The following is a 17,432-nucleotide window of genomic DNA, read 5'->3' as shown; positions in this document are numbered from 1 at the left end:
ATTGTAAAATACAAGATAGCAACCAAGATTGTAAGATCCTACCAAATTGAAAATAATAATAAATCATATAGTGCATTAGTTCACAAGTCTTAATTAAAAAATAGAACAACCAAGTCCACAAAATAAACTACTCAAAGCTTAAACATAAAACAACTCTGTGCAAGAAAGAAAATACTTAAAGCCTAGTCAAAAGCATCACAAACTCATTATGATTGTGTGAGGCAGAGAGAAAGATTGAGGGAAACGTATCAGTTTAAATGAGTAAAACTTAAAAAAAAAAAAAAATTCCTTTAAAAGCAACTGGGTTGCGCATGACCCAGGTTCAAAATCTGGAACGGGCCTTACGATCTTGCTTTAACTTGTGTGCACACACGATCCTGCTACGATTACGCTGCCGATCTTGCTTCAAATGCGATTTTAAGTAGAATTTGGATTGTATGGGTTCGGTAAAATCGTAAGATGTTACAATTTATATCGTGATCTTGATAACATTGGTAATTACCCTAAACAATTTGTGGGTATCCATGTGGGTATGAGTACTATAGTACTCAATTTTACTCATGTCCACACAATACATTTTATAGTTAGGATTGGAAGATTCTTTATTTTACTGGTTTTTTTATACACTTAGTATTAAAATAATAATTTTATTTTATTAACTTGTAACAAAAGATACACATTGTTCATTTAACTAAAACAAAGGTAAGTAAGTGGGTATAGAAATTAAAGTTTACTACCTGTACCTATGCGGATTTGAGTCCAACTTTCCAAGTATAGGTCTTTTCTTAAATGTGGGTATGTGTACAAGACTTCCTAAGCTGGAATTCTCCTTTAACAGATTTTATTCTGGCTTACTTCTTTTCATGTAATTCTTCTAATATGTGAAATGCATGCAGGTATGTTTTTGGTGATGTTCACTTGGGACAAAGCTGCAGGTTGAGATATACTTCAGCTGATTTGTTGTTGCATTATTTGTAAATAAGAAGGTACTTTCTTTCATGATCTGTGCACTGTATGATTCAGTTGTTCTTGTTCATTCAGATCAATTCAGTTTCCTAATTCAATTACTTCATCATACATTTTACACAGCTGAAGTAAACTTGCACCATCTGAAGTTAGTAAATTTATTTGACCAGAAACTCTAAATCTAAAACAGAATGCACATTAAGCCACTGACATTTCATGTAATGACCAGAAACTCTATATAGTATATGGGTATATGCAATGAGTTTCTTACCAAATAATAATATAATATATTATCCCCAGGAATGACAATAATCTTGCTTTATTTCTTCGCTTCTGACATTTCATGGCTTCTGTCTTACAGTCACATATAAATCGGTTTATATATAGACTAGTGGTGCCTTTTTCATCTCTGGTTTTAATGTTATGATAAGCTTTCTGTTTTTTCTTCTCAGATGCTGGTGGGATGGCAATTTTTTCTCCTGGATGATACACTACACTTGAATATCAGAATTCCTCCTCCGAACAACTGGTTTTTTAAATTTTAGTCATTCTTCTGCATCCTAGACTTGTTGGGGCACTGTGCTCAAGCAAATTTTTTGCTTGCCTGTTTGGAACTTCAACCCAACTTCATAGCTCCTTCTTTATCCACTTCACAATTTGTATAGTATATCCCGGACCTGAACTTAGTCAATGTAGTGTTCTACTGTTCCTTGCAGCAGGCATGAGGCATCTCCCACTGAAATATTACTGGCGGCAACTGAAATTTGCCATCATTTGCTTGGAGAAAGGAAGTTCAGGCTACTACCTTGTATTATTGAAACACGATTAACACTGCCATTAAGATAGGTGCTACTTTTTACTTCTGGTTACTTCCAGTTTCCACTTTGCCATCCCCGAGAAATAACAGGCCAGAATTTTGGTGGATCTATAAATCATTATTTGTCAATTGGTTGAACATGTTATATTGATATTGATATTGATATTGATATGTACAATCCATTGTTAGAAAAGGTGGATATGGGAATTGAGAGTATGTAGAGAATATAGACGACAATAGTGAAGCTGAAAAAATCTTTGTTTTCTGTTTTCTAGAAAGAGAGTTTTTTCACATGTTATTTGCCGCTGTTTAATATTTTTCTTTCATAATTTAAATGTATACTAGACATATGTTGGAACTGATGTTGAAAACTCCAAACTGAAAATCAAATATTCAAAAAAATTGTTTTAATCTGTTCCTAAAATTTAGTTGAAATATTAATGTTATAATTTATAAGTTTTTATATGGGAGCATATCAAATAAGAGAAGTTTTACAATGATAGGGTTAGAGATTTAAATCTTAACCATACAATTATATATGGATATTATGATTAAAAGTTATTTAAATGTTACATAATCACTTAAAAAAATGGCATGACTTTTTCTTTTAATTATGATCATTTATATATAATTTAATGGTCAAAATTTAACTCCCTCGTTGTAAAATTAAGTATCCATTGTTTCACATATAATACTAATATAACAAAGGAGCTTATTAGTTACTACAAAAGAAAATTGTCCTTCCTGCCTCGAAAATCCCTTTAAATTGTATCTTTAATAACTTTTAAATATTTAACTAGGGATAAGAGGTTATTCATGTATGTGCTAGAAAATTCAAATTCAAAGTTTTTTGAAATAAAAAATTCATAAAAATCAAATTTTGAATTTGAGAAACTTTGGATTTAAGAAAAAAAAATGGTTCTATCAAACTCGGTTTTCTGAAAAAAAAATGTGAAAGTTAAATTGAGTTTGCTAAAATAAATGTGAAAACTTTTTTATTTTCATTTTGGAAAATTCAAAAATCTGAAATTCAAAAAAAATTAAATTTGTCTTTGTAGAAAGTTAGCCAATACAAAAACTTGGCCACAGTTTAACCACAGCTAAATTTGAAAACAAAATAATTTGAATAATTGAATTTTCCAATATTTCAATAAAATAAAATATGACTTTTTTGAAAACGAAAGTGTCATTTATTGATAACAAAATAGTATAAGACATTAAGGATTCACTTTCAATTGAACCCTAACTTATGTTTGATATAACATTTTATTTTGTCGTTTATTTAGTACACATTTCATCACATGATATTAATATATCTTAGTTCATGGAAAGAAAAAATAAATAAATAATCATGCGAAAAAGAATGTAATGCTAACATTCTTCATTTCATTAAAAAAATTGAGACTTTTCTGCCATATATGTAGTTCAAATATTCAATATAGTCACTTTTTGGTTGCTTACAATAAGCCATCAGAAGTTTACAACAAAACCACTCTTCTGTGTATTTTAGTAAACAAAGTAACATATCATCTACAATTATGTTCAAAATATAATCAAGAATTTAAGATAAATCACGCATAAAAAACCATGCGTCAGAAAACCCGAGCTAGCTGCTTTTTTTAATCTCGAACAAATACTTGAGTTCCATATGACACCTTCTATCATCATCTTCAAACTGTAAAACATTAACAAATCTATGTATCAATATTAATCAATTGTTCTATCTATAAAGAGTACATGACACAAAATATTCATTTTAACAACTTGGACAAATAACAAAAGCTCTACACATTTTCACAAATTTGGACTTCAAATTAGCATTAGCAATATTACCAACAAAAGTGGAAAATACATGAAACCTTATATAGTATTTTCTTTCAGATAGAAATTTCATCATGAAATATATATTATGTAAAGACCACGCATATATTGAAATCATGAACAAAGCATCCAACTGGAAAATTATTTTTACTTTCCCATACCTTAAGTTTTGCTGAGTAAACACCCCTTGCAAGTGTACCAGAGGGAGTGGTGTCCTCTTTCAAGGCATATACATATGGTTCCTTTTGTGGAGCAAAAGTACCCAACATTCCTTTGCTCTGATCAACTGAAAAAGCTCGAGCGTGCAATCCAATTATAAGTTTAATGCATAAATTTATTGACTTTTCGTAGGCTCAACTCATAAAATCTTATATTTAAGGACAGAGTAAGTAAATAGTATTTAAAACATAAATCACAGTATACAGACATAATTTACTGCTATGTGCATATTATATATTGAACATTCTAATTCTAACTTAATAAAAAAGTTCACAGACCAAACCAAACTAGATACACAAACATAGCATCACAATTCAAAATTGATGGACAAATTCACAAATCACAAGATAGGTTCACACATTAGCACATAATATAACAACTTCAAATCGATGGAATAAAGCATAAACCCCAAGGTTCAAAATTACTAAAGAGTGAAGAATGGTGGGACTTGGTTCCCCTTGTTGGAGCTGGATTCAGCTCATCGGAGTTGGGCTCATTCACCTTGCTGATCTGTTAGGTTCATTGCAAATTTTCAACACTCGGTTTGTTCATGTTTTCTAGTTTGTGACTTCATTTAGGATGTTAGATACATCTTTAGAGTTGAGTGCTACACTTCTGTGGTTAATTCTTTGTGCACCCCACAACCTTATTAATCATTTGTTGCATATAAAAAAAAAAGCACTCAGCCACCGTCATTTTGGGCATGGTTGGGAGAAAACGACTATCATGTTACAAGCAGGCAACTCGATTCGTGAGCTGAGGGAAAGTAGAAACAAACATAATCCACTATTTTACTATCATTTGCCTATAAAAACAATGTCTTAGCCTTGTTCAGCAGTCCTCAAACTCGTGATTTTATGTCACTCTACCCAAACTTACACAACAACAACATTGAAAGCAAATCGGACCAATTCAGATATCTAAAGACATAAACTCATTTGATTCTATGAGTCAACTTGAGAATTTGACAATCATGATCATTGCAATGTGACCAATTTCTAACAATATATGTCAATCAAAATAAAGCAATATATACACCATTATCTACCAGCAGGAGAGAAAAAAAACCTAAATGTTAGTGTACCTTGAAACCCTCCTTTCCACACAGTGTTGGAGTAAGTCAAGCCAGAAACAAGGTTGTGCAAAACACTAAATTTAAGCTTAAGCTGATAGCGAGATCCCTCCCTTAGAGAGAACAGCGTACGGCCGTTCTGATTTTCTTCCACCGGTAAAGGAGTAACAATTTCACCAAAATCCTCAGAGAGAATTCCAATGGAGTGGAATTTCACTTCAGGGTCCAATTGACCTATAAAAGCAAAAACACAAACTTTAATAGAACCAAGCTTAATTTGCTATAAAGCACAAACAAGGATCATAAACAAACTCGTTAAACAAACCATGTAAATCACTTTCCAAGCAACCTAACAGCTTCTCCTTCCACCTTCTTAGACTTTCATCCTCCTGCAACGCACAATCAACCTCAAAATCAGAAAAATTGATCACTATTTTGGAACTTTATCAACCAATGATGTAGTCAGCCTATAACAAACCACTTGGATATATCATTATATATATGCATGATTCATTCAACTAAAATTGAATAAATTGTGCTTATAAAAAAAAATACTAATACAATATTGAACTATAAAGCAATGGCTACTTGTAATGGATATTTCGCAAAAACATTAAAAATGATGGTTTGAGACATTTTGGAAATACTTTTATGTTAGTCTAACAATTTGCAAAGCTTTTCACCATTTCACTTAATTTGGGCATTCCATTTAAAACACTTCAAAAAAAAAAAAAATACAATCTTTTCTCAAACCCACGATTTCAAAAGGACTTGTGAAAAAATCGCAGTATAAAAAAAAGGTGAATTAAAATAAAAAATAAAAAATAAAATAAAAAAAACCTTGTCTTTTTCAATCTGTTCCTTGAGAGAAAGAAGAGGGCCAGGAACAAAGACACCATTTTTATTATGACCATTGACTTCTTCTTCTTCCTCGTCTTCACTAGCATCATGAAAAGTATCAGTGATTTTTTCAGTTAATTCTTGTTTGGTTTTGTCAATCACAGAAGATGGACCTGCTTCTTCTTCATGTGCTCTCTTATCACCGTCCATCTTTTTCACCAAAATGTTGTGTTGTGGGAAGTTATGTGTGTTTTTGGAGGGTTTTGTTGGCACAATATTCGAAGAGACAAAAATACTGTACACAGTAGTGGTATGTTCAAACTCACTTTCACTTTTGTCTTGTCTTTCTTGTATAGGACTGTCCCCTGACAAGGACCTTTATTTTTCGGTGCTTTGTCTCTTCCATTCACCCATCAAAGATTACTAATTTTTTATTTAATTATTTGAACCTTAATATAGTAATTAATATCGTGAGTATTTTATAGAGAGTAGAAATTGAATTTTAAATTTCATAATCATTTCATTAATTAAAATTAGATATTTACTTTTGTTTTTAAATATAAATAAAAATATTTAATAAAATAATAAATAAAAAATTAATATATTTAGAATTTTAATTATTAGAAAACTGAAATATTAAATTGACAAATAGTATGTGCAATTAATAAATATTTGAAAATCAGTAAAGCACCCATAACAATTAGTGTAATCCCATAAAATAGAAGTTTAGGATCGTTTATGTCTTATTATCTTATAAGTAAGATGATAAATTTTTCCATTAGAATTTATGCAAAGTAAAAATAATAATTACGAATTCAGATACTCATTTAATTTATTTTAATTTTTTTAATTGATTTATCTTAATTTATTATCTAACTAATTATGGTGAGATGGATCGTAATCTTCTCCTTCAAATTCAACCAATGAATCATAATTAAAGTTTTATGTTTTACTTAGTTTAGAGAATAAAATTAAAGGAAATAATGTAAAAAAAGTAAAATACAGAGAAAAAAAATAATATAATTTTTTGGTTGTTTGATACAAGAGAAAGTGAAAGAAAAAAAAAACACATGTAAATTATAACTTCAAAGGACATAAATATCTTTAAAATTGTGATATGTTATAATAAAAAAAATAGTAAAATTATAAAAAGACTAAAAGAGAATTTATTACGAAGTCTCTCACCATTTTGGAGAGAAAACAATTTGTGGATCTCGTTATTTATTTTTTCTTTCTTTCCAACTTTATTTTGAAAGTTTTGAAACGTGTGTCTTCTCTTTTAATATTTCATCTATCATTTTTTTTCTTTCAAACACAACCTTAAATCATTTTTAAGTATTAGTTTAGTGTTGTCATCGAACATAATCTAAATTTTAACAGAACAAAAATAAAAAATAGCAGGGAGTCTTCCATTTTTATATTATGTATATATTAGTATTATTTACCACTATCATACGAGTGGCTACGATTTACGGCTTGTTTTGTTTTTTTTATAGTAAAAACTTGTTTTCAATTTTTAAGACACTAAAGGCATAAATCGAGGCTCCTATAGTCCCTTCATGTAGAGATGTTAAATTTCGCAATGTATTTCTCTTTTGCTAAGTATACTCATAAGTCATAAGTATGTGTTTATGTAAAAAAATCTCCAAAATTAGTAACGGAATAAAGACCAACCAAAATTGAGAGGCAGATAATACAAGACAAAAGAGGAAATCTCCAAAAATCTTTAGAAATTCTAAGCCATTATTGGATCAATATATATAAAACCTAACTAAAATTTAATCAATTGAAAAATTGAATTTTGAAAATTATTGAAAATAAAAACGTTAGATTGAGAGAGTACTAAGATAAGAGAGGAAATCGAAGATAAAGTTACCGATAAAAGGCATAGATAATAGGACCCAAAACAAAAAAGCATAGGTAAAACCTCTAGTTAATCACAATTATTATTTAAAATTAAAATCAATATTTAAGATATATACTTACTCTTGAAGTCAAATGATCTCTTCTCAGTATATTAATTCTTAAAATATTTCCACAAATCTCTAGTGTCTACATGAATCGGACAAGTAGTATATTTCATGATCGAGGCTCCTATAGTCCCTTCATGATCGAGACTGAAATATACTACTTATCAGTCTACATGAAATATACTACCTGTCTTAAAAATATCGAGGCTCCTATATTAATGATATCTTGAAGTTAAATATGATTAAATTCATAAAATAAACCGGACAAGTAGTATATTTCATGAAAATCACAATTTTATAGAAGCTTGGATAAGGATTAAGGAAGCAACAAATATTTTGACATTACAAAAATTCAAAAATAAAAGTAAAGTTCATATTCACTTACTAAAATTTTGTCATATTCGCATAATTAAAAAAATTATTAATTGTCTGGTCTCTTGATCAGACGATAAAAAAATAAAATTAAAATTTTATTTTATATTTAAAATATTAAACTTAAATTTGAATTGTTTAATTTTAATCGATGTTGAAACGCGTGCACCGAAACATGATTGCATAGAAGTTTCATCCATCAAAACCTATCGAAGCCAATGGATTGGATTGTGACATACATAAATCTGAAAGAAAAAAAAAGGCATGAAGAACAAAAAAAACAAAAAAGAAGTTAGAGCAACAGTGGGAGTATGTGATTGTCATTTGTCATTGAGAATCACAGCGACGGAAGGGAAAAATACTCCCACACCGCTAGCTGCATTTTGCTCGCTTCAATTGGTAAGTGCGTTCTAGATGTTACTTTAGTCCCACACCGCATACGCAAAACATGTATACACTGTTTATAAATCGTTCGCACATGTCACCTATCGTCCCTTTGGGGACATCCGATAAAATTGGAACGATACAGAGAAGATTAGCATGGCCCCTGCGCAAGGATGACACGCACAAATCGAGAAATGGTCCAAATTTTTTTTTTGACTTTTTTTTTTTGACTTTTTTTTTTGACCGTCTTCTTCCTCTATTGATTCACTCTGTTTTCCCTTTTCAATATTTGAACGTTTCTGTTTTAAATTTCAGGCATACATTTGTTTAAAAGAAGTCCTTATTGTACGAGAGGTTTTGTGCTTGAAGATAAGATTGAATCTGAATGTGTAGGTATCCAATATTACTAACAACGACCTTATGCGAAAGATTGATGGACCAATATACTTGCAAGAAATATAGGGTAAATTTTTTATATGATTTGATTTTAATAGGCTAAAATAATTGGATGTCTATTTACCTTATGTGAAAGTAGAGATGTTCTTGCATGACTTTGGAAATACTTGCTTGGTTCATGAAATTAAATTTCAGGAGAAACTGTACTGCAAAAATTATGATGCAGAAAACAAGTAAAGAAGATAGTTGTTAACTTAAATGGATTTATTTTTAAGATTTCGTTCTTTATTAAAACTCCTAAAACAAAGTTTAGCATAAACTTTGAAAGACATAAATAAAGCAATGGAACCATTGCAACAATGATAATAAATAAGCTCTAAGACAAACTTAGTAATAATGGTTATAGTCTACTATTTTGCCACATATTAGAGACTATTTTGAAACAAATGTAATATTTTCAACACTTGGTATAAATACATCACAAAACTTTATGATTTTGTTTCTTTTCACATTCCTTAATTCCTTTCATACACTTCTTGCTTATGGTTGTCATCTTGATCATTGGTGTCAAGGAAGATAACATTACGACAAATGCCACAACTTTTACATTCATATGCACCTAATATGACCTACTCGCAAAAATAAATATTATCCATGAGTTACAACAATTATATCCCCTGGTATTAATGTAAAAGCAAACCCAAATTATTGAACTCCACACTATAGTTTGCACTTGCTCCACGCCAAACTTTTTTCTTTAATTCCTAAATCACTTCAGTTATGTATTTTGTAGGAAGTGTAATAGTCAGGGTTTACATCTATTATTAGAATCTCTCATGTGCTAGTTCTTTCAATCTAAGTCTAGGTTTATCACTCAAAACGCTCAACGAAGTCTGACATGTATAAATAATGCATACATGATGAAACATTGAAAATGGAATGCTGGAAAAAAAAACTAAAGAAATGCAAAACATCAATTTACAGAAGCATATAATAGAGAATAATGGATCATAGTGATGAGTACAATATGATGTTAAATTACAACAATAACAAGGCTTAACTGCATAAGTACGCTTTTTATTTTACCTTTTCATTTTATTTTGTGTTAGCAAATATTTTAACTATAGTCTCATATGTTGCTTAGCCTGTTACAACAACTATGCAATGTGTTATTCCATTAAGTACCACTAAAGTGTAGCAATGACTAGGTTACATTATAACACACCCAATCTCTCCCAATTATTAATTCCAACTGTGGGTTATTACTTATTTGTGACACAAGATTCAAACCAATACGCCAAACTTACTCAAGAGAGAAGATATGAGACGTGTAAGAGAGGAAGACTACACAAACACACGTACACAACTGACGTTAAAGGAAGAAAACATTGAAAGAGAGAGAGAGATTGAAGAAAATAGTAGTAAAGCTAATGCAACATTTCATAAAATAGGAAAAGTAAGAAATAGGAAAAGTAATAAGCATAAAACTGATAATGGGTAGTGATTCAAACTACTCAATACAACTTCAGATGACTAACAAAAATAGGGAGAATGTGAAAGGAATTAATGAGAGTGTGAGGAATAAGAAACAAAGTCATAAAGATCTTAACATGTAAACCAAATGTAAAAAATTATTTATTTAAATTGTTTCAAAATAGTCTTTAATATTTTGCATTTAACATGACAAATCAATAAGGTTAGCACTAGTAGTTGACGGAGACTGACAGAAGAACTAAATTGATTAACGTTTGATAATTTGAGGGGCTATTTTAGAATAATGATAAAGTAAAGGACTAAAATGATGCAAGTGCCAAAAAGTTAAGGACAAATTTGAATATTTACTTTTAAGTTTACATAAGAAACTATTGTTTAAAAAGCATAATTACTATGAAAATGATAGGTATCTTATATTACTTGTTGTAGACCCAATAGTTCAAGGTCCACTTAGAGTGAGTTAGTTATAAAGAGTCATGGAGAGAGAGGAAAGTTGGTATCTTATATTACTAGTTGTAGACCCAATTGTTCAAGATCCACTTAGAGTTATCCAGGGTGGAGAGAGGAAAGTTGGTATACATTAGGGGTAGAGTTAGTTACAAAGAGTAGTGGAGAGAGAGAAAAGTTATCGTTCATCATATTTTTAGTTACAACTTTTTGAAGGTTTGGGGGGAAGGAGCATTCTATAGACAACAGGATCTCATTCTATAATATGTTCTGCATTTTATGATGTTGGATTTCCATCAGAAAATACTTAAATATTATTTCAAATAATTATCGAGAAGTTTGTTTGAACTTTAAGATTTTGCTAAAAAATATTGAGAATCAAGAATCACGTCCTAATTGACATTACATATCCTCCAGTTCTTCAACTTTTTATTTGTTTTGGATACATACTTCACTGTACTTAATGAAATTTATCTCAATACAGGGAAAAGAAGAAAATTATATATGAATGAATAAAACTACAAAGAGGTAAATCCGTATCAAACTTGAGCAACAATCCAAAATGGAAGGGGACAACAGCTCACAGCCACGAAAAGCTAACTAAATCATAAATCATGCCTTTCTTATCAATCTATATCGACATGCCTTTCTTATCGATCTATATATTGACATCAAGAACAAATGAAAATTATGGGTGGGATGGCATCACATAAGTAAAAATGCTTGTACATGCAGAGTCAGTCATCTAAAAGGTTCCACTGGTTCTGATTCTTCAAGAGAGTTTGCTGCCTGGAAACATTCTGCGGCTTCTAACAGTCTACCTTCAGCCTTGTGAAGAATGCCAAGATGATACCAAGCAGAAGCATTAGATTTGTCAAGCCTTAGTGCATCCATCAGAAAGCTTCTAACAGCAGGATTTGATTGAGGGCCGTACCGTCTAAGAACCAATGCGGTTGAGATCAAGCTAGCGACATGTTCAGGATCAAGGTTCAAAGCATCGCGAAAAGCTTTTAGCGCCTCTTTGTAAAGACCCTGTGCTTCGTATATAGTACCTGTGAAATTGAACAAACAGAATAAAACATATTATATGCAAGTCTGAATCAACTAAATTGGTGAAAATTTACTGCTCTTCTCCAATTTCTACCCCCTTTTCCATCTTTTATCATATTATCAAACAAGAAGCTAATTAACGATTCTGGGCATTTTATTCTTTGAAAATATTAATCTATGCAAACGGGAGGAGAAAAAGGTGGTATGCTAGTGGAGCTAGCAGGAACCAAGTTAAACACAGGATTGAGACCATTCTAATCTTTTTTTCAACTTTCTTTTCCTTGTTGAATAACCAAGACTAAAATTAGGATAAAATGAAGCAGGCACATTTACAAGCAACAAAGCTAACTACAAAAATATAGGGTATCCATAAATCTGGAATAATATATAATATTGAAATTAGAAATATTTCTGAGATACGCATATAAAGGGTTCCGAGTCTCTTTCAGTAATTTGTGAATTATAGTTTTGTTGTGCAAATAGGCTTAGGTTAGTTTTTCGTCATAATATTGAAATTTTGGAGTTTGGTAGACTTATTTGATTTCATAAGATGTGCTTACTCCACAGACAAGCTCTCTGGTCTCTTGGCACCTCACCTGCTTCGAACTTATTGCACAGCTATAAACAGAAAATACATATTCATAACTTCAAAAATATCTGGCAGTTCTTTTCAACTGATTATAATCAGTTGACATTAATTCCAAAAAAGACATATAACTCAAAAGATAACTCATATATTTACCTATTACATGACATCTAGAAGCAGAGTATAGTTTGATGGCCTTAGATTTCGAAAGACACACCTCTGCATCTTGCCACTGTGAGAGACTTATATATACATTAGCAAGATCATGCCATATTTCCACTTCTAAGTTCCTAGCATGATCTCTGTCGTCCTGTTACAGTATGCGAAAAAATGGGTAAGGAGTTAAAAGTAACGCTATTTCTGAAATTTATCAGACTAGCAAAACAAAATAAAATAAAATAGGGATAAATAAGGTATGCAGATTCAATAGTGTTATCTATAGAGTAAGACCTAAGACGTTAAGTTTTCACATAAAAGCAGTTTTCTCAAATAAAACCTTCAAGACAAATTATATGAATTTCAGAATTAAACCATATAAACTTCAATCATATCTCTATGGAGCACATTCATCATATCTCTCTGGAACACATTCATTCGCCAAACATTTTAACAAATAAATAGCAAACAACAAAATAGTGACCAACTAATTTGATTGCATCGAAAATCTAAAGTATACATCTAAAAGAGTCAGCCATCCAACTATACAATGTGCTCTTTCACCAAATAGTTTAATCGATCTGAAGAAATGTGTACATGTTGAAATCAATAACCATCAACACACCCCAATTTATTCTAAATAAGTTCCTATCCAAATACATCTGGACCCCAACTAATACTAAGAAACTAAGAGGTACCAACTCATGTAAAATCTTGAATTAGCTTAGTATGTTATTAATCTATACTAATACTTCCCTTGTGGATTGAATACTTATCCAGGCACATGGGTACCGCATGGTCCAAAATGGGGAAAAAGAGACACAATAGATTTGGACTTAAAACCTGCCTGCTATGAATATTGCCATAATATACTGGCACTGCTGACTCTTAAAAAGCTTAAGTTCATCAACGTCATAAGGGCCTATACCCCAAAAGATTTCAACCAAATAATCTCTTGTTAAAAGAGTTGATATCTGGCATGCAGGAAGAATAAACAAGTAAACTCTGATTTTAGAAATAAGAAAATGAAAAGGAGGAAAATAGAAATGATGCAGAACCAGAATATTGAGTTCCACTTCAGAATCTAAAGGACAATTAGAAAGAAAACTAAATCTAATGCCAAACAATGTAGATATAAAAACTTCAGAATTAAATTTCACAAGTTTATGGCAGACCACATCCAATCAATTATGACAATAACGAGAACATAAAGGCCCATGACTCAGAATTATAAATCACCAAGAAGAACAAAAAAAATGAACCTTATAAAGCTTCTTTCTTGAACCAAAAGTTTTTCTCTGGACCAGAAGAATAGCAAGAAGCTGAGTATATGTTTTAATGGCACCTGGTAACTTCCCCTGTGCAATTTGCAGTTTAGCTTTTGTTCTCAGCAAATCTCCTTGATCCCATATTCCAGTCCGATCCAAAGCAGCGTCAATGATAGATTCAGCATCCAAAAAATGTTTTTGTGCTGATAATATCCGGGCTAACAATAACCAGCCTTTAATATTAGACCCAGCTTCTAAGTTTAGCAAACGTTTTGCATAATGAAGTGCAGAATCCAACTTCCTTTGCTCTGCACATTCTAAACTGTAATAGTACAGCACAAGAGGGTCGCTCATTCTGGTCATAGTGCTTGCAGCTTCTAGGGAATGAAGTGCCTCAGATTGTCTCTCAAACGTCTCCGAATTAGTAACAGCCAATTTTGAGTATGTTGAAAGTGAAACACCGAGTAAGCAATTGGCGAGACTTTCCAACTGCTGACATCTTTCATCTAAGCTCTCAAGAACTCTGCTAGCAAAGCTAACCCCATCTTTCGCAAAATCAGGGTTCTCACAACATATCTTAGAAGCCATTAACAAAGCAGGAACATGTTTTGGGTCCTCTCTGCTACTCAACAATTTTCTAAGAAGATTAAGTGCTACTAAGTCCTTATCTGCTCCATAATAACAAAGAGCAAGAGCATGGTACCTTTCTCTTCGATTGATAGTACCAGGGAGTAATTCTTCCCATTGGTTGGCTAAAGCTGTCAAATCCCCGGAAACCGATAGAGCAAATGAAAGATGCTCCAAAATTGAAGGATCCCACTCAATTTTATTTAGAGATATTTTTCTTTGCAAAATCATTAAAAGAAGTATAGCCTCTTCTATGTTGTTTCTGGGTACAAATGAACTGTCCATATGGGAACGAAGATCTGGGGGAATTTCTTCCTCTCCACTATATAGAAGAAAAATGGCAAATTCTTTCTGAATTTTTGCAGTGGTCTCTGCATCAAGATTCCATCGATGAAGGAGTGCATGTCGGTAAGACAAAATAACTTCACGTGGACAATCAGCAAGTTTCCACAATTCTGGAAGTAGCTCAACTGCCTTACTTAAAGTCTCCTGCAATTTACATTCGGCACCAAAGTTTCCAGGCAAGCCTTCAGGTAAAGAAGACTCGATCATGTCCAGAATAACTTTGCATGTTTGGCCAGATTCTACAAGAATTGTTGTAAACTTAATATTAGTTAACATTTTGGGTTCTCATAGCTGAAAACTTTAAATCCTCAGTATTCAAAGGAAATGCCCGTCTTGATTGACGTTAGATATATCATGTCAAATTGTCAAAAGAATAATTTTGTGCTAGGATCTCTAAGTAATGAACATCTTCTTTAGTCATGTTGTGAAATCAAGATTACTAATTTTTAAGGCATTTGTTTTAATATCTTGTGGTGTTTTACGTGAATAATAAAAGTCCTAATGTCACACTGAAGCAGAAATGCAGGTGCCAAAAGAGAAGCAAAAAATTGTTGCTTCTATTTCAAGCAAAAGCAGAAGGGAAAAGTTATTTTAAGTCAATATTGTTCGTGTCGGAAAAAAAAAATATTGGAAATGAATAGACTCGCTCAAAGAAAGGCAAAACGAACACTATGTTCAAATACGGAAGACAAGATAGTTAGCACAATTATCACCTTAAGTGATGGGCTATAAGGTTTGTAAAAATTATCGAGAAAGCTATTATATATCCCACTGTGATGGGCAAAACTTCTAGAGAACACTCTGCATAAGGAAGAAATATAGCAGTCAAATCAAAAGCCTGTAACAGAAAGAAATCGCTGGAAGATGAGGACAAAACAAATAAAGAACATCTTAATACGCAGATTAAAAAGAAAATATTTATCAAAAGCCACATGCAACAAGTTAAATAGAAAAGCAAATCTATGAATCAAACAATCAATATGGTACCTTTAAACCTTCCAAGAACCTGCAAACATTTTGCTTTTAGCAAGATTGCTTCTAATAGTAATCCGGATGTATGTATAGACATTAGTGGGGTAGTGTAATTGCGGGAGCGTCTCTTGGGGCGTTCTCTACTTTTGGCAAGGAAATTTTTTATCTTCGGAGTCACAGAAGCTATGTCTATTCCTTCAAAAACATGCAAAGCGGCTTCGATATTTCCTTCCTGATATTCATATCTCCCTAACAAAGCTCTAGCTTCCTGCAGATTACAGGCATGTTGTGGATTGCATCAAGTCCAATAAATAGATCACCAAAGAACTACATGCAACAACCATGATCCGAAAGAAATCTCAGACTCAAAACATATATACATATACATATATGTACACACAACGGATTGAAGTAAAATGGACGATTCCGTTAAACAACTATTGGTTAGACGTTAGGGGCACTCAACCTTCCACAAATAAAAGTAGGGACAGAAAGATCAGTAACAAATTAATTTATATAACTATCAATAACAGACCAAAATACTTAAGGAATTAGCTAGACAATGATTATGTAGTCTCTATACTACAAGGAAACATTTGGAAAAGGCTATTTAGGGCTTATTTGACGTATCTTATACTCTTATGACGTTAACATGTGTGTAAGCCATGCTTATAATGCTGGCAAGGTATCTTGATGTAAAATAGTTTGCTGATTGTGATGTGGAATGGCTGTGAGCATGTTCACATATCAGTGTTATGAATTTATTATGAATCAGTTTGAACTGGTGTACTGTTATAGTGTTATGGTTGGTACTAGTAGCAGTTTTGGCATTATAATAATACTTACCAGTGTTTTCAAAAAAAAAAAGTTAACCTTATACCATCTTTGATTTCCATCCACATTCAATTATATTTGTCGAGTCAAAACAAATGGCTAGAACACAAATAGCTTTCCGATGTTCATATCCAAGTACAAATAACTAAATGAATTTAAGCACTTATATGTTAACTGCTTATTGAATAAAAACAATTAAACTCTTTTATCTTAACAAGAAAGTGCAAACCGTAAGTATTATTTATGCAGTATATCATCCAAGAGAAAAGGAACCCAACCTCATAGTTCAAGACGCCACTCTCACGCAAGGATGATTCAACTTCTTGTATGTTACCAGAATCCGGCCTCGTTCTCTCAACTTGTCCAATATCTTGGCCAGAAATTCCACTTACTGTTGAGGAATAATAATCCTTGGTTGCAAGAGATTCCGACGAATTAGGAACCATTGTATCTTCTTCTCTTACAACAAGCTCACCTGAGCAAAGGCACTTCATTATCTTCTGCAATCTCTTCCTCCTATGCTTAAACCTACTCCTCATGCTTCCTCTCTTCTCTCAAAAACTTGTCCGCCACAGCACTGTCATACATCATCACAGTTAAACCAAAATCATCACCAAAAATAATCAGTCAATACAGAACATGGACTTAACCTAAATTTTTTATTCTCTAAACTGATAATTATGCAGATAGTTCTTATTCTATCAGATTTCACAGCTTTAATTGATTACAATAGGAAATTAATATATATATATATATATATATATATATATATATATATATATATATAATTTTATAA

General features: G+C 31.7%; 3 protein-coding genes, 1 long non-coding RNA gene and 1 other non-coding gene across 14 annotated transcripts in view; 3 read left to right on the top strand and 2 right to left on the bottom strand.

The window, feature by feature from the left end:
- LOC101497495 (phospholipid--sterol O-acyltransferase) overlaps positions 1–2,081 on the top strand; it is a 12,094-nt gene extending 10,013 nt beyond the window's left edge. For all 5 annotated transcript variants that reach the window (XM_012713928.3, XM_012713927.3, XM_073366609.1 and 2 more), the window contains exons 15-16: positions 897–986; positions 1,419–2,081. In XM_012713928.3, the coding sequence (XP_012569382.1) occupies positions 897–978 (82 nt within the window). In that variant the 3' untranslated portion in view covers positions 979–986; positions 1,419–2,081. The remainder of the gene's footprint in view (positions 1–896; positions 987–1,418) is intronic.
- A 1,121-nt stretch (positions 2,082–3,202) lies between these two features.
- LOC101497164 (rho GDP-dissociation inhibitor 1-like) lies at positions 3,203–6,084 on the bottom strand. The gene is made up of 5 exons (XM_004493751.4): positions 5,736–6,084; positions 5,221–5,284; positions 4,908–5,129; positions 3,766–3,890; positions 3,203–3,458 (listed from the first exon to the last, which is right to left on the bottom strand). The coding sequence occupies exons 1-5, from the start codon at positions 5,943–5,945 to the stop codon at positions 3,390–3,392; spliced, it is 690 nt and encodes a 229-aa protein (XP_004493808.1). The 5' UTR covers positions 5,946–6,084; the 3' UTR covers positions 3,203–3,389.
- Positions 6,085–8,297: 2,213 nt separating this feature from the next.
- Positions 8,298–9,123, top strand: LOC113785858 (uncharacterized). The gene is made up of 2 exons (XR_003472041.2): positions 8,298–8,658; positions 8,777–9,123. It is a non-coding gene; the product is annotated as an uncharacterized lncRNA (long non-coding RNA).
- Positions 8,568–8,670, top strand: LOC113785911 (U6 spliceosomal RNA). The gene has a single exon (XR_003472092.1). It is a non-coding gene; the product is annotated as a U6 spliceosomal RNA (small nuclear RNA).
- A 2,046-nt stretch (positions 9,124–11,169) lies between the features above and the next one.
- LOC101495754 (protein NPGR2-like) overlaps positions 11,170–17,432 on the bottom strand; it is a 7,267-nt gene continuing 1,004 nt past the window's right edge. For 3 of the 6 annotated variants that reach the window (XM_004493745.4, XM_004493746.4, XM_004493747.4), the window contains exons 2-6: positions 16,915–17,213; positions 15,818–16,070; positions 13,853–15,069; positions 12,591–12,744; positions 11,170–11,850 (exon numbers count right to left, since the gene is read on the bottom strand). In XM_004493745.4, coding sequence (XP_004493802.1) covers positions 11,540–11,850; positions 12,591–12,744; positions 13,853–15,069; positions 15,818–16,070; positions 16,915–17,175 — 2,196 coding nt within the window. In that variant the 5' untranslated portion in view covers positions 17,176–17,213 and the 3' untranslated portion in view covers positions 11,170–11,539. Of the gene's footprint in view, positions 11,851–12,408; positions 12,467–12,590; positions 12,745–13,852; positions 15,070–15,817; positions 16,130–16,914; positions 17,214–17,432 lie in introns of those variants that run through there. The other 3 variants (XM_004493749.3, XM_073366063.1, XM_004493750.4) reach the window with 3 other exon arrangements.

Source organism: Cicer arietinum, chromosome 3 (assembly GCF_000331145.2).
Source record: "Cicer arietinum cultivar CDC Frontier isolate Library 1 chromosome 3, Cicar.CDCFrontier_v2.0, whole genome shotgun sequence".
In the NCBI taxonomy this organism is placed as follows: domain Eukaryota; kingdom Viridiplantae; phylum Streptophyta; class Magnoliopsida; order Fabales; family Fabaceae; genus Cicer; species Cicer arietinum.
The sequence above is the reverse complement of the archived record's forward strand: the minus strand, read 5'-3'. Positions and strand labels throughout refer to the sequence as shown.